The sequence below is a fragment of the Agelaius tricolor genome, unplaced genomic scaffold (assembly GCF_023055355.1).
Source record: "Agelaius tricolor isolate 1412-34295 unplaced genomic scaffold, bAgeTri1.0.p SCAF_3, whole genome shotgun sequence".
Lineage (NCBI taxonomy): Eukaryota > Metazoa > Chordata > Aves > Passeriformes > Icteridae > Agelaius > Agelaius tricolor.
Genome location: NW_027269263.1, coordinates 47,236,182 through 47,263,160, shown reverse-complemented (window position 1 = coordinate 47,263,160; position 26,979 = coordinate 47,236,182). Strand labels below are relative to the sequence as shown.

Genomic DNA, 26,979 nt, shown 5'->3' with positions numbered 1-26,979 from the left:
AAGTAAAATAATCTAGAACACTGACTTCCTTATTTTTCCTCTGAAGTTTGAGAAAAGAAGTTGGATTCTGAGTTTCCTACGTTTTTCTAGATGAAACTACAAAACATCTAGGTTTCTGTGACCTAGGTACAACTATTTCTGACTGATGTTAAGAGACATACATGAATTAAGCTAAATACTTCTGTAATCCTCCAGTCCATGAAGTATGCAATTTCTCAAGCTTCTTAACAAGGGTGACCAAATTTCCCACTTTTATCATGGATAGGCCCAGAACTCAAGAACTGAGCCATTTTGTGATAAAATCTTCAGGTTTGTTTGAGGTATTCACTGAGATATGGAATTATCCCATTTCCCATTTTTTGTGTGGTGGCCTGAGTAAGTTACTGACACCTGGAGCCACAGCATCCACAGCCCTTTCAAGGAGAAAAAAAATGGTGAAACCTCTATTTGAGATCATGAGACCCACAGCAGGATTTTGGTCATGTCCCACCCATCTTCTTTATTAAAATGGCACACAGGGAAAACAATCTGCATTTCAAACATACATTGTGATGGTATAGCTGGAAGAGGTGACAGCCTTTATGCAGTGCAGCAATGAAACATTTCATTCTTCATTGTTCTGTTGTGCCATTTGGCTGAATTGCAGAATTATAATTTTTGCTTTTATTTTACCAAATCAGAATTTTATGACTGTCATTAAAAGTCTAGACAAATTGCTATTAAGACTTATGACGAAATTACTATTACTTATTAGACTTCCCTTTATATCTTCATAACAACCTATACCCTCCACTTCACACCTTTGCAATGCCAAAATGCCACCAATAATTTCCACTAGCATCAAAAGCCAATGTGATCAAAGATGAGAAATTATTTCTGGAGATGAAGTAGGAGGTATATTCTTTTCTACAGCCTCATTTTTTGATCCTACATGTTAAGAAATAAGTCTAGTTAGGTTAGATAAAAATTACAAGGAAGCCAAAGGGAGCCTTTACCCTAAAATAAGGATATTTTTCTCTTCTTTTACTGTTATACACAGCACAAAATTGGGCACAGAAGCTGTTACTAAACCCAAATGACAGTCTACTTGGAGAGTCCCAGAACTGGAAAAGCTGAGTGTACAACTGTATAAATGAGGAACATGCAGCTTCTGTGTACCTCAAAAGTGGCTCCAGACAGTTTTAGCATACATCCCTCATGGATATGTCTGGGAGCATGGCAGAAAGTCTAGCAGAGTAGGAAGCTCATGTACCAGAAATTGTGATATTCCATTAGCATGTAGCTGGAATGGCCTGGGTGCCAAGTAGCACAGGCACTTTGTTTATTCCTTGTACTTAGACCAGCTTGCACAGTCAGCACAAACAGCCCCTAACTCCACTGCCACATCAGCCTTTTAGTGAGTTCACCAATTCACCAAAAAAATGCAACCAAGAGAGCCCTGGTGTATCACACAAAGCTATTGAAGTTTAACCTTAACTACAACTTTTGCTTCAGTACAAACTGAAATGACCATTTATAAAAATCCCATAGATTTATGCTCAACATATACTTTGCAAATACTTCACCCATATGCCTGTACTGGTTTGTCTGTGATTTATAAAGTGGCAGTCTGATCATGCTTGTAATACTTTGTGTGCTGTCATACCGTGCAAGTTATTTCTAATTAATGAACTTTCTCTTTATGAATCAGGCAGAATTCAATACATTGACAGACTGCAAACATTGAAACAGCTATTTACCCAAAACATAAGCTAAATATTTCAGTTCAGAAACTTTGGATGACCCCTTCTTCTTCCCTACCCCTTCAACTATTGTACTTATAAATGTCATTGCAATTTCTAGAACTTGTAAAGGAGCACTGCTACACTCAAACTTTCAAGTTGTCATACTTATGTGGCTCATTCAAAGATCTGTAAGACTTTATGCTTTACTGAGCAGTTAATTTTTAAGTCCTGATATTGCATAGTTGGAAATGGAAGCATCAAGAGATTATGGGCTTCACTCTACCTTCCTAATTGAGCCTAGTCAATGTAGGCAATGCAAATTGACTCAACATGGTGATTAAGACAGCTAAGCTAGGTTCCCTGTGGAATCATGGAACAACAGCAGCTGGTAGAGGGAGAGGAGACAGAGTCCTCAAGTACATCATCTGTTCCTCTCCAGAATCTCAGGTGCCTTCACAAGGAAATATCATCAGTACAACACAGGGCATGACTCAAGAACCTGCCTCTGCTTGTCCAGTGTCTGGCTCCAGCAGTGCCTTTCTGGAACAGCCAGAAGGAAGCAATCCAACTAGTCAGGCTGGGCCAGGACCCCTACAAAGACTCTTTCTCTTGGCCTCAGGTTGACCTGAGCTCAGCATGTGGCTCCCTTTTCTCCCTAAAGGGCCATCAGTCCACCAAGCTATAGCTCTCTGCCTGAACTGCACCACAATGCAGCAATGCATGGAGAAATTACTGTGTAGGGCAGAGGGGGGAAGCAAAAATGAGCGCAAAAAAAGTCTGTGGTATGAGGAATCTTTTGCAAAAGTTAGTGCTACCAGTTCTCTAGCAAAATGTAATTGATTCCAGTAGTGTTACTGGACCTGTATTATATTAAAAACATCAAAAATAAGAGCAAACAAGAACCATAACTGAAAATCTAGATATGTGGGATGATTGTCTGATAACTTAGCACAAACAAAAAACCACATAGCTGACAAAAATTATATAAAAATAGGTTTTTTGATAAACTCTTCCAGAGAACAGTGTTCTCCCAGGAGCAAAATTGCCTACCCAGCATTTACTGTCATCTGTCTCCTTTCACAGCCACCCACAGTGATTTGCTGCTATTATTTAAAAAGACATTTTAATCCTTAGTTTAAAGGCAAGGAATCAGAAAAACCTGGATCTCTTCCAGTCTGTACTAGCAGTCTGTCATGGGCTCAGAGATAGCAGTGTATCTACAAAATCTGCACCCACAGCCCTGTATCTGCCTCAGCATCTCCCCATCCTGCAGCACCACAGGGAGCAGCTATTGTAAGGCTGAAATGTCCAACCATACATCCCACTAACACCAGTGAGATTTTGTTCACCAGTTGCAATCATACAGGTCACAATTTAACTCCCTGTTATTTTTAGTTAAGCAATTATGAGCTTCTCCTTGGCTAGTTTATGGGCAGATCTTCATCTTCTCTATCTTCATTGTGTCATGCACACTCTTGGGATTACATCAGTAATTGTATGGAAGGGGAGAACAGCCTGAGCACACAAAAGAATGGAATTGTCAGGTCGTTGAGGTTTATCTTTTATCATATAATTTTCTACTAAAGACATTTTTCTGTGGCAGCATAACCAGCAAAATAACAATTCAAGTCAGGAGTCACCTAACTGAGTATCTAGGAGGGTGGGATGCTCCTAGAAGGACTGTGCTAAATTACAAACACATAAAAGAAGAAAAGAATGGTAGGAGATACTAAATTTCCCACTGCTGAGGTAGGAGGTGCTACAAACAACTCTAGTAGTGTCAATTGATTCAGTGGTGCTGCAGAGGGATATCACTCCTGACTTAAGAAGTTCTTATCCACAAGAGTGCCAACCAAGGAAAAGGAACATTGGAAAAACTAAGGCTGAAAGCTGCCGATAAAATTCTCAATCTTTAAGGCCTAATTATTATAGCAACTTAAAATTTCTTCTGCCTAATGATTATAAACCAAATTAGTTCTTTGGTGTCATCCCAGTGACTATTGGCTCATAATTGTTGAGTCATTGAATCAGTATTCATACGGATTGTCTCAAAGCAATTTATCCATCAGTAATCTGTGTAACACACCACTTCCCAAGTACAGTGCACTGTAATAATGACAAATGTAGCTGCTGCTACATGGAAACATCCACTCTCTTCAGTCTCTGCCTGAAACTTCTGGAAACATTTCCTGGAGGGTATCTGGTATTAATCTTGAATCACATGATTAACAGGAAACTTAGCTACATAGAGAAGACTAAGCACAACAAGTATAAAATCAGGAGTGTAAGGAAAATACTGTAAACTGGAAGACTGTAAACTTTTCTCTAGGCAGCTGGTGCCAATATGAACTTGAGCCTTAAAGTTTGGGCTCTGTAATGTGGCATCCCCAAAGTATTGGAGAGGAAGATGATGATCCTAGTCAGGCACAGTCTACTGGAAATACAGAATAAAACTATAAATTTTTATTCCATGCTCAGAGCAGGAGATGCCTAAATAGAAGCACATACAGACTCATTCTTTTGCTATTCTTTTCCATTTTATTCCCAAGTTGTGCCCATTTCTCTGTGTGGCCTCTTCAGAGTGCAACAGATGTTCCACAGAGAGCACTGATTATGTGAACTTGTGACTACCAGATGATAGTGCAGACTGTCTATGAAGTTAACTTTGTAGGTGAAAGATGAGCTTGACTCCTAGAACATTATATTAATTCCTTCAGATGATGGATCTATGCTCTGCTGTGGTTTTGGGACATTTCCTTAAAGCAGCAGATGCTGGCTGCTGATGAAGATGTCAGCCTAACAGCAACATCCTGGTTCTGAGATCCAGAAGGATCTCAGAACAGAACTACATAAATGTAAAGAATATCCATCACAATTGTTAATTGTTCCTCTGACTCATCTACAGAGTGATGCTTTAAATCATCACAAAAGTCTCTGGTATAATTAAGAAAATGTGGTAAGCCTTCTCTCCCCAGCAGTATAGATGTTGGCAAAGACAGAACATGCTGACTCTACAAAGTTTGCTCTGAGATACATACACAAATTAACCCTCTACATGAAAATTAGCTAAGTGTATTTATTATTTACATCTCTCCCTTCTGCATCATCTTAAATATACTTTTTAAAAGCACCAGGTTGTGTTATTAAATTTAGGTCTTTGTTCAGTTTATACTTACAGTGAATGGTGATTAAACAATCCTTGATCTTTAAATACTTAAAAACACCTTCAAGTAGTTTTCTAGATTATTCTAAGATGTTGTTTGACATAGATTTTTAGGAAAATCACTAAAAAATTCAGCAGTTTTATGCAAGTGAATTCACTCATAAGTATTGCCTGGCATATATAATGGAAAGAATTCAACTGTATATTTCTGTCAGGACAGGTATTCAATCAGTATAACTTGGAATTGCTCCCTGAAATTAATTGAACCATGTTGACATACAGCAGTTGAAGATGTAAGACCTCAGCCTTCTTTTTATGGCAGTCTCTCTCTATTAGCTCTCTATTTTGTGCCTTTCACCTGAACTGCTGTCAATTTAACACATGTTCAATTTGCTACGTATTTGCTCCTCAAGGCTATGTGAACCTCACTTTGTTTTCCCTGGAAAGTGGGTTGCAGTCATACAGAAACAAAATAATTTATAGGTTAATAGCAATGCAAAAGTACTTCTAGTGTTTTGTGTGTTTTCACCCATAAATCACTTTTACCATTTTTGAACATGAAGCTCCTGTTCATTTAAAACCAGCAAGAGCTTTAAACACAATCTCAATGTGAATTTCTTTCATGAAGAAAAAAAAGCTGTCTTAACAGCACCCACTAACCCTCCTTCTGTGCTCAGCAGCTCATTTCTGCCCCCTCCCCGGTGTTCATATAGAGAGAATGACAACCTTATCCTAGAAGCTAGTTCATCTTAAAAAAGTTTTCCCATCTGGTTCATGAGTAGCTGCAGGCAGCGAAAGGGATGCTTAAGTTGGCATTACTCCTGGAAAACATTACTGTCATACTGTGCTCTCACCAGTGTTTCTGAGGAAAATTTAGACTTGGCTATTTCAGATCTAATGAGTGAGCTTTTTGGTTGTCCCAGCCACTGCCTCCTTGAAAACAATTAGCATTCTGGGCTACACAATGGATAAAATATCTAACAGTTGCACCAATACAAATTCTGAATGCTAAAAATTTTAAGTCAAATAGTCCTCACTGAATCAAAACATCCTCTTTTGAATAACACCACCACCAACAAAAACCCACTAAAACTAGTTTTTTGATGTCTGGGACATTTTTATGTTGTTTTCTGAAAAATTGAAAACCACTAAAAAAAAAATTTTCACCAGCTCTATACCTGAGAAGGCAGGCAGATGCAACGCATGATTGCTCCTATAATGGACTGTCTTTTTTTCCTCTAAAAGGGAAGTAAGCTAAATTTTCAAATAACATACAGTCTGGTTGCTGATATAATTGGACTGTAGTTCCAGAGATGCATTTTCCATGCCTTTTCAAGCAAAACACTCAAATTCAGAACTGCTAAGAGGGTCAGCTGCTGCTACAAAACCCCAGCAAAACCCAAGAGTCTGTTCATAGCATTTACAATGTCCTTAGGACAGAAGAGATGGGTCATTTGTAAGGGTGGTCTCACTGAATCTAATGAAGCTAATGGGAGATTCAGAAGGGACTAGTGTGCATCCAGCCTGTCCTACTACAGGAGAAGGTCTTTGTTTCTCTCCTAAGCTGTTTGGTTGTTTTTGTTGGGTTTTTTTTTTTTACATTATTTAATATTTGCAAGGTTTTTAAAATCTTTGCATGAAGGTACTAGGCAAAGAGTTAATACGTGTTTCTATAATTGACAGGTTTTACTTCTACTCTCTGGTATGAAAAGCTTTGCAATGGCAACAGCACACAGTTTAAAACAAAGTAAAACCATTCTATTTTCCTTTGGAAATGTATAACTTGAGCTGAAAAAAAATAGGTATTCTCATTTAGGTATTCTCTCTCCTGAACACAAAAATGAAATTATGTCCTTTATTTTTTTTTAAGGCTTCTTTCTTTCTAAAGATTTTTTTTATCTCTACTCCAAAAAGTTTATACAAAAGTTAAATATAGTTAATATGCTAGTCTTAGGTCTTAATTGCTTTTTGATCAATGGAAGTTTAGTAGACAGACAGAGAAATAAATATGTTGTTGCTAGCATCTTGTTTCCAGCTGCATTGCAGCTGTTTAGTGCTATATGTCAGCAATGTTATGCCGGTATCTCATCATAAGCTCTGTTGGGCTTCTTAAGCTATCAGGAAAAGAATATGATAAAAGGATTTACAAAAATACAAGAGATAATAATACATAAGAATAAGATGTTCTATAAAAATCAGGAAAGTTTTTGAAGCTGTTCTGTAAGTTTGTTCTTTCAGATCTGCAAAAGCTGTAGGACAGGCAGAACATCAGCCCACTGCACTGCACTGATTTTGGAATCAAACGTACAAATGCACAAAAGAAAATGAAAGAGAATGAAACACACTGTGCTATAAAATATAGCATTAGCTATCCATTGCTTTCAATATAAACACAAACCCAAATAAATATCTGTATTATTAAAATACAACAAAAACCAAAAACCCAAACTCACCCACAACCCACCAACTGTCCAAACAAAGAAACAACACAAGTCATGTGGCAACAGGACACTGTAGGTACAAATAGATACAGAAGTTCACAGGGTCAAAAAAGGTTCCCTAAGCACATCAGTAGTTAATCCCCATGATTGCAGTTAGGCAAATATTAACAATTAGAGGCAGCATCCACACATTTCAAGTGAGGCACAGATAGATCTGTTTGCATTTTAAAGATAATGGGTAGTGCAAGAATGAATAAAATATTTTATCCTTTATGACAGTATAAAGTACCTAGTCTGGGATCTTTCACTTGAGAGTGATGCTGATAACTCTGTCTTAAGAGCTCACTGGTTTTTCTGCTGACTGCCTTGGATTTTGACTATCTTCCATATCACAGTTTCAGAGGTGATAATGAAATGGCACCACTTCTTTCAAGGAGACTTAATTTGAATATTGTCAACAATTGCAAAAAATAAAGTTCAAGAAAAAATCAATAACCTCTCCATTTGCAGTCCAAACAATACTGTCAAACTACAGAACACAGAATGGAAGGCAAGCAAATCTGCTGAAGGTGCTATTGTGAGATGACAGTTTATCCTCCACTAATTTGGTTTTAATGGGGATATTACAGCTGCTATCAAAAAGTACAGGAGACAATGTTTTTTTCCCTTTTTAGGGGTTGCAAGGCTTGGAACCACACACTTCTCAACTCGATACCTTGAAATTAACCCAGGATTATTCAACTGCATAAGAATTGCTAGACTGTTGGAAACCACAGCCCACACTCTGTCTTTTTATTGTAAGGTTTCTTATAGTATCATCTTGCAATGAAACCTGAATATCCTAAGGAGATTAAACATAAAAGAAAGTGAGGAAAAAAAGCTGCTGGATTAAAATTTTAACTGAACCCTTCTATGAGAAAGACCACACCACTATCAGTGGCCTTTCTCTCCTCATGTGTGATTCCACTTGTGCCTAGTCAAGTGTCCAAGTGTCCAAAGATTCCATCAGCTCATGTTGATTTATCTTTTTTCTCCTAAAACAGGGTTTCATTATTAAGAGAACAAGTATTCATGCCACTGATGAGGGTATATCAAACTGGCTCTGCAAGGCTGCATAATTTTCTCTGGTATGAAGAGCAAAATGTAATGATGCTGTTTAAGGTCTGAGTTTTGTGTTGATAAAAAAATCATTGTAAGCAATAGGCAATACATTCTGTTCTAGAAAATAGAAAAAATGCCTTTTAAATGTTTTAGAATGCCATTTCTATCTCCAGCTTAAGCCTTTGTTTGTTTTTTAAAGACACTCTCTGATAAATTTGCCTCTAACATATCTGAAAGTTGTTTTAGAATCTCATACTGTATCTTCACAGTGCTTATTAGATACCACAAGAATGCTTTTCATCTCATTTTTACTCTAAACTCCTGAAGTCATCCCTAGCTCTGAACAACTGTATTAGTTAGAGAGTAGTTATTCACAGAGGAGCAGAAAACCAAGCTCAATCAAAAGAAATTTCTAAAACACTTCTCATTTTTATCAGTCTAGATCTCTTTGCCTTCACAGTGCTTCAAAGATTCACACTCAGTCTCATAAACGGTATCACAAAACATTAACAGCAGTGTAAACTCTTATGCCAGAAGATATTTTTGAGGTTGAATTCCTGTTCCTACACTCAGATACTTGTCCCAAATAAGGAAACAAAAAGAACTTTCCTCACATCTTTCCAGGACAGTGTGTTCTCCTAGTAATATAACTCTAGTTCAGCTTACTGCTCTTTTCATAATGTCATACTTAAGATGTCAAGCAGGTTGCTGTACAACTGAACTGAAATCTCAGCTATTATATGTGTTTATTATTATTATTTTATTTTAGCAACTACTAGATGTAGGGTTGAGTCAGTGCAAATAGTAAGAAGATGGTCCTTGACCTTTTGAGCTTGTAAGAGAAGTCTAAGAGAAGAGACAGAGAATAGGTGGAGGGCCAGACAACACCATAATCAGGTATTCAGGTCAGCAGTCAGTGCACTATGACTACTACCTACATTTTCTCTGGCAGCCCTGATTTGCAGATCGAGATAATTATTGTCAACATAGAATTTGCTATCAACATTTATAATCTCTTTGACTCCTGTTTTAAGCCCTAGTGCTTATTTCTCCACAAGAAAAACAAAATCCCCACCATATAAATGCTCTGCCTTCTATCCCGGTCTCCTAACCTCTTCTGCAGTATATGGAAAGAAACCAGGGAACGGAAACAAGTTTTGCTAAAGAATATACTAAGATCTTCATAGAGAAAATAAATAAAGATAGGATTAGATATCTGACATGAACAAGCATGACACTTTCAACACAATAGCTTTGAAAATTCTGCTTCCTGGTTACAGAATTAATTGTGACAAAATATTTTACTCCTGGATGCTCTGGAACGAACCCATCAATCCTTTTAATCTGCCTAAAATTCCAAAGAAAAATGCACTGCCAGTGATTACCATTTATAATGTCACTTCCTGCTTTGAACTGCCTGGTTTATCTTTGCCCATCATATCAAGCAGCAGCCAAGATTTAGTCTTCAAACTCTGGAATACAAACAACTCTGATCCAGCATGTGTCCCAGGTTTTCTCTCTTATGCATAATACTTTTATCACTATAGTTTCACCAACTGGTATCTTCACTGTTACTTTCACTAGCTTTCTTCCATTTTGGAGTCTAATTTAGTCTGAACTCCCCTTTCCCAGCCTTTATTAAGCCACATTGGATAGACTGCTCCTTTTTTCATTCAACAGACCCACTCCTTCCTAAGGACTGCTATTTGTTGGCAGTAAATTATGTGCATTCCCAAATTGTATTTGGATAAATGTGATGTAAGCAACAGTCATCCCTTCCTTTGGAATTATGAGTGAGGCTTTTTTTTTCTTGTGTTTATTGATCTAGAATAAACAGTTTTCCTTCATAAATTATGTAGCAGCATTTGTCTTGAACACTGATAAATGGACTGTGGTAAGAAATATCTTTCCTGGTAAAAGGATTTCCATGGCTCCAATGTCAGAGAAAGACAGTTATGAAAAGTCATAAGAAAGTTTTGGCTGACCAAGGTAAAGATTACTTAACCTGGAGCTCTCAAATGCATGGTAACAGGTACTTATGCTGGGCTTGCCTTTTATATTCAAAATGTTGCAGAAATGCTGAATTTCAGATAATCTCAACAAAAACTAATTTATACCATGGGATGAACAGAAACCAGCTATTCCCATTAATGTGTATAGCAAAAGAATGCAGAGATAATACCTGCACAAAGCCACACATCATGTAGTCATCAAACAAAGGCAGGCTCGGGCGGTCCTCTCGATAAATTGTGATTCTGTAGCTGCTCACAATCTCAGGGCTGGGCTGTGAATCATCCGTTAAGAGAATGATGACTTTGTTCAACCCAAGGCCAAGGGGGTAGTTAGCAATGCTGTATGACAAAACAGGAAAGAAGTGCAATAAGCACTAGAAACAAAGATTTACACTCTTTTATCTGTGGCTGCTAAATTTTACTTGCTCCTAGAGACTGCTACTTCTAACGTTTTCTTTCTTTTACAAAATACATGAGTTTTTAAATAAAAACAGTGTAAAATAGGATTTGTAACTATTTGAAGATCTTTCAGGAAGAAAAAATATTGAGACTGAAATTTAGTGAAAACAGTGACAGTGGCAAATATTCTGACATGAAATCTGTGAATGAAATCATTAGGGACAATAATTCCTGGCAGGCCAAAATTTGTGATGAAGTCAGCAGGGAGACAAATACAATCAGAAGTGTAGCTAGGTGCTGAAATTGTCCAGTAGCCAAATGTGATGTATTCCCAGACAAACTACTCAGAGAGACAGACCAGAGCAAAGCTGAGCTGTGCTCTTCTTCCTTTAGCAGGGAAAGAAATGCTGAAAGGCACAGAACCTGCACATGCAGGGCTTTTACTTTTCAGCGTAAAGAACATTTTGCTATTCTTTTTCATTCTGCAAGGAAGAAATCTTTGAGGTTTTCACATATACTCATGTTGACTTCATGTTAACTTTGGTTAATACTAAAATGGGAAAATATGGGGGGAGAATTTAATGACATTTAAATTATTTAATGATTTTATTTAAATGATTTAATTTTTCTGCCTTGGAAGCAAAAAAAAATTCTGGAACATTATAACATATTTCCAAAATTAAGTTTTTACACTCATATTTTGTTGCTCATACCTTGGCCCTTTCTTGTTGTCGAGGTGTACGTGGCATTGACAGTTAGAGGGTTCTGCTCCTATCTTCACTGTCACCATGTCAAATGGCACTTCTGCATAGTATTCTCTGATCTTTGGGTTAAACTGAGGATTCAAGTCCAACTGTGGACTGGTGAAGATCTGTCTGATATAAGATAGGGTATCTTTATCTGTTCCAAGAAGATATCAAAGAAAAAAAAAGTGAACTGAATGAACATTTTGGAACAACATGCAACTTCTGGCAGATTGATACCATGTACAGTGGCAAGATATTTAATGCCTAATGATTTGAGACTCATAATCCTGTTGCAAAGTTTTAATGGAGTTTGTAATGGCACTTGAGAGAAATCTGTAGGCCTTGGAGGGATTTTAAACATTCAGTGTCCAATCACTTAAGTCCTAGTCACAAAACTCAAAGCCTGGGTAAGCCTTTGAAAATGGAAGGATTAAATCTGGGAGATCTGTCTCTAGTTAGTTAATTGAAATTTAAAGAAGAGGTGGGCCAAAATTCATAACCTGCTTAGGTACCAGGCTGTGTACAGGCTTTATGTACAAGTGTAATTTCCAATAAAAATCAAAGTTAGACATACTGTTCATAAGAACAAGTCACATGGAGATATCAAGACCCATGGGGTCATTTGGAGTACAGCCGGAAGAATGTTTTATTAAAATTCCTATATCAACAAATTCCAGCTTCTTTCCTGTGTATGAATCTCCACAATGAAATCCTATTTGCTCAAATGTGTCCTTTATTTCACAGTGTTTGCCAAATTACTCATGAGAATATTTGCTGGCAACCTACTTATGACAAATATTTTAATCCAGTCTATTGGATTCAGATTTACAGTATAACACATACAAAACTGCTTTTTATATAATGAATATATATTCATTAGTACATGTTTTAAACTGGGTACTTCAGAAACTATTACAGATAGAAATCTCCCTTACTGTAATAGCTGAAAAATCTTGTGGCCTAAAAGACTCAAAAATGATGCAAATTTTTTTTATTTCTACTTTGAAATATCTGCCCTGAGAAACAAAACAGGGCACTTGGAGCACTCTCTTGCATGGATTAAAACTTAAGGGAAGATATTCCAATGAAAGAACAGAATTTGGGCTAGCTTTGTAAGGGAATAGAGACTTACACATTGACACAGAGAAGGTATTGATGAGTATAGATGAGTATAAACATTTCTCTGTATTCTGTGTATGCCTTACTTAGAAATGTTGTCTCACTGCTAGCTTAAAAACGCGGAGGAATTTCCAAGTAAAATTAATTTAGGTATTTTTAAAATAAAAGGATCATGCAGTTCGAATGGTGATGCCACTCAGCCAGCCCAGGAGTACTTCTGGTCTCTATCTGGCACAACAATAGTTCCTGGAGGCAGCATGAGATCAGCAGCTGAGGGGACATTTTTTTGTGGGTAGCAAAACCTTTCCACCATAGAGTAATGGCTTCACATTTACAAACGAGCCCCTCGGATAATTTGAGAATGAGGAAGGTAGCAGAAAGCATTGCTGCCACCAAAAAAAAAATATTTTACATCTTTACAGATCTTTAAAAATACATTAAGTATTCTGACAAGCAGATATTTTAGAAAAACTCCTCATCTCTTAAGCAGCTCCTTAATACTCCATTATTGAGCTGAAGACAAAGCTTTAAACAAAGCTGATTAAACTCCAGACAAGTTTAAAGGTTTTTCCACAAGAACAAATGTATGCTGAGGTTATTGGAAAGAGGGGGAGCAAAAGTCTATTGAAATGTGACAAGTGATCAATGAGTTCTGGAATACTCACATTAAAGTGCACATACAGCAAAGTTTAATTTTAGTTTTGAGGCTTATTTAATATAACAGCCCATTTATTAAGTTTGAATAAACATTATTGATACTTAAAAATCCTTTTTTTCTCAGTAAAAGCCTACAAATACTCTATTCACTTACAGATAATGTAGAGAAACCCAAGAAAATTTTTCAAGATTTTTTTTCCCCTCTGTGCTCTAGAAAGGCCTTTACTTACCATAACTGCATTGTCTTTCTCCAGTCTTACTGGAATAATGCAATGCTGAAAGATAAACAGAAACAGCTAATAATTTTCTGTTCTCACTCTGATTACAGTCCTATTGGAGAAGTAATCGTCTTTTACTCTTAAGAGATATGTATTTTTATTCTTTACAGTGTGAAATCTTCACTTTAGGCTTGCAAATGCTGCTCATGGGCCCCACTTAGCAACCTACATAAGATAAGGAAGAAATTGGTCTTTTATATGGAGTAAGCAAAGACTTTGCAGCTGGAATGCAAGGCAATGTGATCTAAATCCACATTTAAATAATAGGAAATAATACAGATAGGAAAAACATACTATATAAATGATCTCACTCTGAATCCTTACCTTCATGATTCTTCCTGAAGTCAGAAGGAACATTCTGCTTAGGACTCATATTTTCTTGAGAAAGTTGCCTGTCAATTCAATAGCAGACATATTTCTACATGAATTGAAGGAACAGAAACAATCAAATATTTTGCAAAAAACTTAGTTATGGTATCCCAGGGCACACAGTATTTTAGTATTCTCCATAGAAAAATGAACATTCTGGATTCATATTCCCAGCATTAGAGATATTACGTGAGTGAACGTAACAGAAAACACACATTCCATAACACATGGCAGCACATCACATCAATAGAAAAAAAAGAAATATAGTTGCATTGCTGGGAAAAGGAACAGTGGATGTAGCCAAGGAGAAAATAAACCGTATCTCTTAACTGCTTCTATAATAGGGTTTTTTTTGCATATACTTGAGATTAAATTTAGACTTTGTTCAAAAAGAATTAAATAAAAATGAAGGCATGTCCCCAGGGGATTATCTGTGCTAACATTAGCATGAATCCCTAAAATGGAACCTCTATGTGTTTTGCTTTGTTTGGAAATTCAAAACAAATCCTGTGTGTGTGTGTGTGTGTGTGTATATGTAAAATCTCTGTGAAAAAAAGACAGAGTAATTTGCAACAAATAATCAAGATGTCAGTGGTGCCCATACTGTGAACTCTGGAGATTTTTTCTTTCAAGTAGAATTTTGGTAGCATGGCAGAAAAAAATGTAGTAGGCTTCTCTTCAACCCTCTAGCTGATAAGACTTTTTTGGAGGTCCGTTAGCATTTCTTAAAGCTTCCACTGGTTTTCCTCTGAGTGTTTCCTTTAGAAGTTCTCATAATGCAACTTGTTCCTGGATACTGCAGCTCAGATTTTGAAGGACACAAAGCCACTGTCTGTGCCAAGGAAGGGAGGTGGCAATACTGTTTTGTACAATCATCCATTACTGATGTTTCAACAGGAGCTTCTGAAAGCAGTATTGAGGTCCATCATGGAAAAAGGTAAACTGTCCAGTGATTAAAAAATGCCCAGTGATAAAACAGATTTCTGCATTAACTCAATGAGATAAGGAAAGAAGCAGCTGGCAGACCTCTATGTGCAGGAAAATGTAGTTCCGAGCTTGCAGTGTCTGGACAACCACCCTAAATCCATGCAAATTCATTACCTACTGCAAAGGAGACACTTAACAAACTCTTGGAGGGCTTGCTTTCCAAGTTGTAAGCAATTTTGCACCTCTCTTTCTGCTTGTCAGGGAAGTAAAAGCTAACATCTGTCAAATACTGTTGCATATAGGTAAAGCCTTATAAAATAAGGGCCTTGTTACCCTTGTAAATTCATGGCTCAGGCCTGCTACTTCAGCTAAGTAGGAGAGGACTATCCCAAAGTGACTCAACTGACTTAGAGGTAGAAAAACAAGTTATATAACCATTACATGTTCACACCATAGTGTTTGGTGGTTGGTTGGATTATGTTTGTTATGATTTAAAACTATGTAACTGATAAAGGCCTGGCTGCTTAAAAAGGCCTGGCTTTTGCAATAAAGCAGCTCTCCTTTGCACCTGCCTGGGGGACTCTGCGTTGCTTTGCTTCGTACATATGACACCTGAACAAAATTAATTTTTTCTCTCTGCTGTTCCTTTTTTACTTGATTGTTCCAAACCCTGTTTTACAGTGAAAGCAACATGTCTTAACTCTATGCAATGACAGACTTGGTTTAGTCAGAGAACACCTCAGGAGTGCAGCAGGAGAGCCACCACAACTACACGGTCCCTGCTCACAAAAGAACAGCATGACCTGTATGAATCTCAAATCTGTAGAGACTGCAATTAACTTCAGACAGCATTAAGAGACATTTAATAACTATATCTGATTACAGCAGGGTAGCAAAATGTAATATTTGGAAATCATATTAGAGAAAGATACTCAGATTACAACATGGCCAGCCGGACTGAGGCAGTGATTGTCCCCCTGCACTCAGCACTGGTGAGGTCACACCTTGAATCCTATGCTCAGTTTTGGCTTCTCACTACATGAAAGACATTGAGGTGCTGGAGCATGTCCAGAGAAGGGTAATGAAGCTGGGGAAGGGGCTGCAGCACAAGCCTTATGAGGAGTGGCTCGGTGAGGTGAGGGTGTTTAGTCAGGAGAACAACAGGCTCAGGGGAGACCTTATCGCTCTCTACAACTCCCTGAAACAAGGATGTACCAGGTGGAGTCATTCTCCCACATCATAAGTGATAGGATGAGAGAAGCCTTTCCAATATTAATGACTCTGTGGTTCAATGATTTATCTCTGCTGCAGCCTAAGCTTTTTAATCATCAGCACCATGAAGCTTTCCTTTGTCCAAGCTCCTTGCAATCAGCAGAATGAGATATGATGCATTTATGAAGCTCCTCCTAATACAGAGGGCTTTGCAGACTCCTTTCCTTCACATGCTGTTAGTCAAGAAAGGACCTTGATCTGTTTGAGTGGCCCCATATTTACTTAGGTATCTTGGAGGTGTCAAGTACAGAGGTGCTCTTTGCCTACACACTTTGCAGTTAGCTCCAATGAAACTAATATCTGTATGTCAGTGCCCTTGGTGAGTGCATGCTCATCAAATGCACCTTGCAGAAGATTCCCAGTGTGTACATCCTAAACTATTAACTGTGAGCCTGCTCTTTAGGAATCTCTGATTCAGCAAACAAGAAAGGCAAAGGATTGACAGTAGCAATAGGAGTATAGCTCTGATTGTCTATGCAATCAGACATAAGCAATGAAGGAGATGTATAAATAGATTATTTCACAAGATTTAAATATAAAAAGAGGAAAAACTAGTCACTTTAGGTGTCTCTGATGGATATGTTAGTTGTGAATGGTGCAATTTTTGACGGGTTATAAACTCAAGATTGAGACCATATTTCAATATTCAGTAGAGTTATGAATTTTCTTTCCTTAGATGATGTTATGTAGTTCTCTCTTCAAAATAAGTTCTCTATTTTGTAGAGTGTTTGTTTGGCTTCAGTCACAGTTTCCATGAGGGCATTTGGGTCCTTAAATGAAATACCTTGTGCTGATTTTCAGAAGTGAAATAAAAAGATTCAGATGCAAGAGTGGGATTAATTTCCTGGCACTTAATCCAACTATCTCTCTCAATTCCTCCTTCCTTCTGCCTCTTACTCCTCCCATTCTAGGTCAGTGATCTTAGCTTTGTCTTCCTTTGTCATTGCCTTTTTTCTCTCCCATAGTACAAAACATGTTAATTTCTCAGACTTCCCAGGTAATTGACATGACCAAGTTGAATTCCAAAAAAGTATTTTCAGCCCAAATTCAGTCTGAGGGCTGACACTTCCAGTTTGACCTAAAAAAGGGCTTCCATATCAGAAGCTAGGACCACTTTTCCAAATACATCTGTTGATTTAAAAAAAAACATTTGCAGCTTTTTGACCTGCTTAGTCTTTTGTCTGTTTCAGATACAGAAGGGTCAGCTTTATTCACTAATCTGATTCTTCCATGCTATCTGACGTAGCCAAATATACTTTCCATGACAACTCACTGCCCCTATTCCAAAAGGCAGCAGTTATGTATGTCCTAGTCATATCACAAGCATAAACTGCATAGAGTTGAAAAAAGTTCATAAAAAATTCTGAATTTTTTTTTCAGAGTACACAGTTAGGTGTAATATCTTATATATCTAAGGTGGTAATTTTCACCCAGGCTGTAATTATTTCATTATTGAAATGAGTTTCTAGAGTTCTTCTTACTTCTCCTGTGGAAGGAATTCAGAGGGTTCACTAATACCATATAAGGTTTCAACACTAGTCATATAGATGAAATGATTTAAAGTATATAGACTAGGAAACATCTTTATATCCTGCCTTCATCCTATAGAGTCATGATCAGTGACTGAAGTAATTTTACAAGACCTCAGTCAGAAGTCACTACTTTTCCCATATATTTCTTGTCTGCTTGAACAGTCAGTTATGCAATCACTAGATCTGATAAATGGAAATACCAGATTTCCACAGTCAGAGAAATAAGAACCTTAAATAAATTGACTGAACAGCCTGGCCTTAACTGAAGAAATTCAGGGAAAGTGTTCTGATATACAAACTCATCAAAGCTGGGGGGAAAAAAAGATTAATCAAGGCTCAAAGAGAATGCATACCTGAGTTATTTGGGGAGTAAGTACAACTAAGCTCTTTCTTCCTTGCAATTAAGTATAATCACATGTGTATCTGACACATGCATCACCCTCACATGCATGTAGATAAGGGAGTGGAAGATTCTGATTTAGCAATGTCAAAGGACATGGTTTTTTATACCGTGAATGAAGAGAAAGGTGTTATTAGCTTAGCCACTGCAAAAAAATAAAGAGTAAAGAAACAGATTGGCCTATGCCCTAGAGAAAGGTCATGGTACTCCTACATATTTATACACATACAATAATGTTGAGCTTGAAGGAGAAAAAAGAGGCCAAGAGGCTTGCTCAAAGTGAGTGAGTGGCACAGCTTAGATTAGAACAGAAAGCTGCTAAAGGCTGGTATGCTTTGATATGCAAACCTAAATATTTCTGCAAAAGGGCAAGGGCTTATATATGAATGCAAACAGCTGCATCTTTGAGTTACTTCTCACGGGGAGAGATCAGAGTGGTTGGCAGTAACAACAATAATTTAGCACTTTCATGGAACTGTGTATATTTAAACTCTAATAAACAGATAGCTAGTACAGTGATAAAGTATAAGCTCTCCTTTAAAGTAAAGCAAAAATCATAAAGATAATTATTGATTTGCTGAAATTTGCCCAATTCAATGAGGAACTGAATTAAAACTTAAATCTTACAGTTGCCTTATATATTCACTATAGCATTCTCCCAGCAAAATGTATGTACTAATATCATTCACACATTCATCTTGAGACTCAGTGGAATGGAACATACACATTGTCTAATATGCCTCTGTTCCCAAGCCCTTGTTTGTATATCATAAATGTCAGTAGTCAGTATGGCATACATGTATATGAAACTTCATTAGCTAAGAGATAATGAAAACAGAAATAACATTTTGAAAAATTTTATACTATGATTACTCCTTCCTTCCTTCCTTCCTTCCTTCCTTCCTTCCTTCCTTCCTTCCTTCCTTCCTTCCTTCCGCCACTTCCTTCCTTCCGCCACTTCCTTCCTTCCGCCACTTCCTTCCTTCCGCCACTTCCTTCCGCCACTTCCTTCCGCCACTTCCTTCCTTCCTTCTGCCACTTCCTTCCTTCCGCCACTTCCTTCCTTCCGCCACTTCCTTCCGCCACTTCCTTCCTTCCTTCTGCCACTTCCTTCCTTCCACCACTTCCTTCTGCCACTTCCTTCCTTCCGCCACTTCCTTCCTTCCGCCACTTCCTTCCGCCACTTCCTTCCACCACTTCCGCCACTTCCTCTCTTCTTTCCTTGTTTTGTCTTTCATTCCCTCTTTCTCTCCTCAGGAAAGTTAAAATTTCTTGCCAAAAGTTAAGTGGATCTAACCTTGTCATTACAACATTTTTTCCATCTTTTCACAAGGAGTTAAAATTATGTTCTCAGAGTACTATGCTTTCTGACCTGTCTTTTGTTGGACAGAAAATTTGGGGCCAATCAAAATTATTAATTATTTTGGAAAAATCTTCACCTGAAATTTTATATTTTCTGTACAGTTTTGCTTTTAATTGGTGCATAAATTAAGACAGTCTTAACCCTGGGAAATGCTCCTGATTTAGAGTTTGCAGTTGTTTAGAAAAAAAATGTACCTAATTAATCTTTCTTTTAAAAAATTACCATAGTTTTAATTAATTTTCAATCCAGAGTCCTCCATATTAGATAGAGAAGCAAAACCTGTTCTGTTTAGGAACCTAGCTACAGTTCTGAGAGCAGAATGGCTGTCAGGGCTCTAAATGGGATGATCAACCTTCATCTCAAGGGTTGCAAGTACACTTACATCTACTGAAGGATTAAGTTTTATGATGCTCACTGGAGATATTCCAATTATATAACTTGAGAAACTACCTTCAAAATAGATAACAGTTATCTTACCACTCTGAAAGATTTGTATGTGCCTCTTTATTCACGAACTGGAACTGTTGAAGGACACCGGACAGCAACCAGTGCACAGTCAGGACTGAACTAGGCCGCCTCATTGGGTCTACCATTCGATAGAGGTCACGCAGCAGCATTTGGATCTTGGGTGCAGAAGAAGGGAAGAGCTGAGAAGAGAGACACTGATTTGAGACAACACAGTATGATATTTGTAGAATGCAAAGATGTGAAAAATGATCAGGAGCCAGTATATACAGCATAGGGCTGGTTATATATTAATGCTCTTTCCCACATACTTAGAAAAGGACTGTCATGCCCAGCCTTGCAAATCAGGATTAGCAGTATTGACATGGAAGTTGATCTCCTCTGCCTCTGAACTGGCCCTGAGGCAAGTACAATTGGTCAGAGAATGAAGCTAGGGTTACAGGTTCAATCCTTGTATTGGTTATTCACTTAAGTATTGGACTTGATGATCCTTCTGAGCCCCTTCCAACACAGATGATTCTATGAATTCCAGATCTATTAGACTCAATGCTTCTTCAGAAAGTGTCATCAGTCTCCATCCCTAATACTCATCCAGGAAGTCTCACAGAAATCCTGATAGCATACAAACTTTCTGAACAACAGACTCAGTTGCAAATCCTTTATTTTCTGAATACTCACCATTTCCCTCATTAACTGTGCCTATTCACAGACACTGTTATTCCTCCATCTGTGTTCTTCTCCAAAATTGAACTCAAAGCATGAAGAACAGAACATATTCCACCTGCTTTTTTTTTTTTGCCACTTTTTCAGCTATATCTACTCTCTGATCATGATCTCAGTATTGTACTTTCTCTAGTCTGTCCACTCACTCCTGCTTTTGCTTTGCTTTCATTCTATTTTCTTACTACCTCATTAGTCATTTACATGGTTCACCTTCTTTTCCTTTCCTTCTATTTCCTGGTCTCTATTTCTGCTTTAGCTGTCCTTTTCAGTGAAAGCTCAGCTCAAATATTCTGTTCTATTTCTTTATTTTAAATTAAATTCAAATGATCCACCAAAGTAAAATCAGTGTTACCTCTATCTTCTTGCTTCCCTGCCAATCCAGCCTAATTACATATGCCAGAGACAGCAGAGAATGGTAGTGAAGGAGAAATGTTAAGAGATTTACATAAAATATATATCCAATAGAACAAAACCCTGTTTACTTACCAGCTCAAATTGTCCAAGACTCTTCAGCTCCTTTATGAAAGTAGTCATTGAATTTATCTCTTCCAAAGAGAAACATTGCTCATCTTCTCTGTTGTCTGTTCCATCCTGGGCAGGAAAGGGCAGCATGTTCTGGTGAAATCGCATGGAAAGCAATGTGCTTTCATTATACCCCAATCCCTTCACTGATCATAGGAACAAGTTACAGCAGCTTTCCACCAGCCCTAACCTCAGCCAGCCACCTCCTAGATAGCTCATCCCATTTTTTCAGTCTAGAATACAGCAGACTGTGCCCTGGCTTTGTCTAGAAACAAACTCACAGAAGTTACTGGTCTCTGGAACATGGGCTGTGTAATCATATCACTGCATGTCTGGATATCTGCAGCTTTCTGCTTCATCCTGACATACATTTAGAACCCATGACCCTGTTTTTGCCAGATCTGTCCAAGAGGCAGAAGTTGCCTGGATAATTTAGTCCCTGAAAGTCTTTCAAGCAAGAGACTCCTCAGAAAGGCATCCTTAAAAGTTGTCAGACTGAGAGAAATACTGCTGCAAGAGATCTCAGCTTGTCAGATATGGTTTTCACTAAAGAAGTAAAATTTATGCAGATTCTATAAATGCAAAAAACAATTCTGGAACTGGATCTTGCATTGAGATTAAGACACAAAGTTGTAAGAAGCAAAATTTAATTCTGATGCTCATGGACTTCCATGCATACGCTAACCAATTCTGGATGAAATTGTGAAAACACACAAACCTTTATATTAAAAAAGGACCATTTAAAAAAATAGTGTGAAAATTGATTTTTAAAGCTTTAAAGATATCTTTCAATCACAGTATTTTTGAAAATTACATAATTTGAGAGTAGAATTTTTACAAAAAATTCAATTGTTAAATATAATAACAGTTTTACTCCCCAAAATACAATAAAAGATGGTTCTGATTAAATAAATCTTTCATTCTATAAGTTGGCACCAACAATTTCAGAAGTACACTATTTAAAATTAAATATTTTCAAATAATAGTACAAAAAAGTTGGAATTAACTACCTTGCTCACAGATGATTCATATATTTTTTGCAAAGCTTCTATGAAACTGGATGTTGAGGATTCATTAGATAAGAGAAATTTAAATGTATCTTCAAAAAGAAGTTCTTTGGAAATTTGGTCCTGAGTAGTCGATTCATTGTCAACTTGGAAGTCAAAGTTTTCATGCACCTGTTGGAAAAAAAATTATAAAAATGTACAGCTTAAATAAAAAGTCCAGTCCTTCTCATAGCAATAAAAACTAAACTGGAACTTTAAAAAAAGGCAATAACAACACAAACTAACAGGATTATAAAACAAGTGCTGTGCCACATCGTCTGTCCCAACTCCATACCGCAATGTTTGCTGCTCTCCAGTGGACAGAGTGCAATATTGCAGACACATGTGAAAAGATTTCTTACCGTATTTATTTGAAATTTGATTAAAATGTAAAATATTAGATTATATGCTAATATAACTCATAAAAAACTCATGTGCTAAGGATTACTGCATAACATCTGTTAGTATGGATGAAAGTATAAGTTTTACAATATATAAACACAATTACCAAATTTATTTTTTATTAAATATGGCTAAAACATTAAAAAACACAAAGAGAGAACTAATATGAATAGGTTGTGTGCATAATATAAATTCCAAAGTATAATATTCAAAGTCAATGTTGCATTAATTATCAACAGCTATTTTCTAGAGATATTTGTTTTTTCAGAAGAAAATACTAAATCCTACTGATTTACTATAAAATTATGGGTAACAAATAATAGTTGAATAGTTGTTACCTTCTATACAGGAAGGTAAATGCTATATTTCATAAGCTCTTCTGGGATAATTTTTTTACAGCCTGGTATACAATTATGGAGTTGTTATGACATACCACATTTCTTATATTAGCTAAATAAGTCTTCTTAGACTAATTAAAAATATTGTCTTCATGGACTTTTTAAATTCTGCAAACTTCCTTTCATATGTGCATTTTTCCTATGTGTTTAAAGGATTTTTTTTTTTTGAAGAATGCAGAGATTGACTGCACTGTTATTACTAGACACTTGAACAGATTTTAAGTGGGGATATATTAATGATTTTTTGTTAATATTTGCATATCATAAATATAAAGAAACATTTTACATACCTAGGCATATGCATATTCATGTGTACACATGAGTAATGAGATCAGCTGGAGAGCAGTACAGTAATTGCTTCAGGACATGTTGTTCTGAGGCAGGAGTGGTACAAAAACTGTCACGGGTCTCATTTCCCTGGTTTAAGGGCCTTGTGGGTCATCCAGGAAGAAGGCAGCACAGTGGAGGTCAAAGCAGGTAATGAAATGAAGAAGTACAATCCAATTTATGGAGAACTTTAATTCGTATTAAAAGCCAGTTGTGGTTTTTTAATTTCTTCCATTCATCTTTGGTCTGTCACATTTAAAACCTAACTCCACTTTTATGCAGTGCTTCCTATGGATTTTGTTTCACTGATAATCTTTTAATGTAAACTGAGAAGTTTGCACATTTTGATGGTCTGGTGAATTTCATCATGGGAACTCTGACTCTTAAAAACTGGTTTCTTCTACAGAAACTCTTCACAATCAGCCAAAATAATATTAAAGTGTTGGTACATTTCTTAGACCTTTGAGGGTACCTATCAAAGAGGTTTTTCTGCTGTATTCTTGGTGTAATTTTGTTGAGTGAAGCAATAATTTGTGCAATTTTCTCACCTTAAGAACTACTGGGTGTACGGACATGCCGAATCCAATGTCAAAGGTAAGCATCTGAAAACATTGGCTGCATCTGAAATACAACATGAAAGGAACCTGTTTCAGTGAGGGTAGGTACTGTTGTGAAATACAGAATCATAGAATAATTTAGGTTGGAAAAGACCTTTAAGATCATTGTTTCCAATCACAAACCTAGCACTGCCAAGCCCATAATTGAACCATGCCCCTATAAACAGTAAAATTTAATACACACACAGGTCCAGAGAACACATGCAAGAAAACATACACACGTAGGTCAAGAAACAACATGTGACACAGACTAAATAAATTTCTAAGAAGAGTCAGCAGCATTAAATACAGAAGGAATCACATTATGAGGTGATGAAAATACTGCTGTATAAAAGTGGTTTTAATGTTTGACATAGAGGGAGGTGAATTATGCTGAAGGAAAAAATGCCTTTTGAAGAGAGTGAATGAGGTCCTGCAAAAGTTTTGAAGCTATTTGGAGAGGAAGAGATGGTGAAACACTTCAGGCTCAGTTGAGCAGCAAAGAGCTCTGCTGCAGCTATGGGGATGTTTGGAGGCATGGACCAGGAGTTATAAGCAAGTCTTGTGTTACATAAACAAGAGAGTCCATTTAATTGGTAAAAAAGGGATTTTGGACCACTGTCAAAATAGCTTCATCCCCATTACACTCCTCCCCTCTTTGCTACCCTCTCACTCACAATGTAAGCTTTATTCCCAACTTGTGTAAGTCAAATAATAAGCTTTACATTACTGCTACTAAAACACCTGGTTCTCAAAATAGCTTAAGCATATAAATTTAATAAATAGTAACTTATTTAGTACTTATCATAAAAATGTCAGAGATGGGACATAATGTACATAGAACAAATAATAATTTTATTTAGTAAAAATATTACATAATTGAGGTTGATTTATGTGTAAGAATTATAACACTAATAGTAGTGATTACACACAGAAATGTGACTGTTGGAGCCTATATTTCATGGCATACACTTTATAAAGTGTTTTACAGTGTCTCTTGTTCAGATTGCTTGCTAGAGCCAGCTCTGAACAATTTGGGCTACTCTAGCATTAAATATTTGACATATGACAGAATGCTCACTGAAAGGAAATACAGCTTTATGTATGTTAGGACTAGCCCAATTGTGAGTGATTTCTGTTTATTTGTGCTGCCTGAAACACTTCATTAGGACAGCATCTGGTCCTAAGTATTCATCATAACCTTTTCACAAACTAGAAACACTGTGGATATTGAAGAGTTGTAGTCCTTAAACACAGTAGTCCTTACTTTATAAAGAAGTATTCAATAGATGGAAATTTTTTATTTTAAGATTCTTATATCTTCTGCAATTTTTATTCTCTTCTAAGGAGCTATCTTGACAATAGCATTACAATGACTACTGCAAGTCACTTACTGATTGAAAGAATTTGGTCCTGAGGCAGATGATTTGCTGAAGACCTCAGTTATAAGTAGAAGTTTGTTTATAGCCTCCTTCATGTTGTTGAAGGCCTGTTGGGGAGAACTGTTTCTGAAGAATATCTCAAAAAACCTTTGCAGCTGTGAAAAGAATACATATATTTTTGAGCATTTACAGTAAATTTACAGTGCTTAAAACCATAAATTAAAAGACTGATAGAAATAAAAATTGCCTTGGAATATCATCTTCAATTCTTATTCATTTGTACAATAAAGTGGCATGAAAAGCTCCACACAGCACACTAATAGAGAATGACATTTTATTTACAAATAAGTATATCAGAAACAAAATCTGTATGAATGGTTTTAAAAATATTGCTCAGAATCTAAGCTTACTTTGATAAAACCTTTTGCTGTCACTGGTTATAGGCAAAAAACCTCAAAACACCACTTGTATCTTCATCAGTGGGTAATAGCACACAAAGTAAAAACTTTCTCTTTTCCTAACATACTGTGCCAAGGGCTGTCCCACTGGACCCTGACTACACATCCTTACCCCCAGTCAAGAAGCTTTAAACAGAGTATAGAAGAAAGATGCTGGGAAAATGATCAGCCACTGCAGCCTGTGTCTTGACCAAACTCTGCAATTCTGTGGTTTTCAGACTCATGAATCCTCCCAATGGATTCATATTTACTGACCTGCACAGTACTGTCCTCAGGTGCTTTCATCACTCATGCAAATTCACCCTAATCATCACTTCAGATAGAGATTAAGGGAAACAACTGGAGCAGCACAGAGACCCAGTGAAGAGTGGCAGATAGGTAGGTTTTGTAGTATGAGTCCTTGGTGCTAAGAAAGGGGCTGCCTTTGAACCATATTTCCATTAGAGTTATCACTGGGCTGAGTATACACTGTGCCAAATCATCCGGACATTTAACAAAGATGCTGAACAGGAATAGACCCAATAAGGATCTCTGCATACAACACTAGTTCCTGGTGATGTGCTATGATGTGCTGACACCAGAACTTACAGCATTCTTCTCTACGCCCTAGTCCACAGTATTTTCTAGAAAGTTTTGGAATCTTCCCTTCTGAGCATAAATACTTTCAAGCACACTGGTCTGCACTGGCACAGATGAATGGCTTTTGGTTTCTTCAGGTAGCATATTGCAGTTAAATGTAATAGGCACTTTTCTATTTCCTTTTTAAAAAATACTGTAACATTGCTTACAGCCAGCCATGAGAGAATGATGCAGCTAACATTGATCCTCCTTTTCTTTTGCTCTCTTCAGTTTCACTAACTCCATCCAGTTGTGCTGGTAAATAATTGAAGGGTAGGAATTTGGTCTATTTGCCTTCCTGTTCTTATCACCTCTGTTTTTATTTCAACAAGTGATTGCCTTTCCAAGTTTTATTGACTAAAAGAATGGTGACCCATGCACAGATCTGTGCTGAAGGTATATAGTGCCTGTGACTTTATTTCGTCTTTTCAGTAAAGCTATTTCAAATGCCAGTAGGGAAAAAATGACAACAACATCTATGCCTGAAGTTATAAAATTAAACTTGTGACTGCAGGAAGTGGTGAAGCAAAGGTTGCATG

At 37.0% G+C, this 26,979-nt stretch overlaps 1 protein-coding gene across 1 annotated transcript in view; it reads right to left on the bottom strand.

The window, feature by feature from the left end:
* CPED1 (cadherin like and PC-esterase domain containing 1) overlaps nt 1–26,979 on the bottom strand; it is a 143,770-nt gene that overhangs the window by 59,007 nt on the left and 57,784 nt on the right. Inside the window, exons 8-16 of the mRNA XM_071423728.1 lie at nt 25,377–25,519; nt 23,935–24,007; nt 22,224–22,391; nt 21,178–21,282; nt 19,981–20,150; nt 13,965–14,032; nt 13,593–13,637; nt 11,554–11,740; nt 10,612–10,780 (exon numbers count right to left, since the gene is read on the bottom strand). Coding sequence (XP_071279829.1) covers nt 10,612–10,780; nt 11,554–11,740; nt 13,593–13,637; nt 13,965–14,032; nt 19,981–20,150; nt 21,178–21,282; nt 22,224–22,391; nt 23,935–24,007; nt 25,377–25,519 — 1,128 coding nt within the window. The remainder of the gene's footprint in view (nt 1–10,611; nt 10,781–11,553; nt 11,741–13,592; nt 13,638–13,964; nt 14,033–19,980; nt 20,151–21,177; nt 21,283–22,223; nt 22,392–23,934; nt 24,008–25,376; nt 25,520–26,979) is intronic.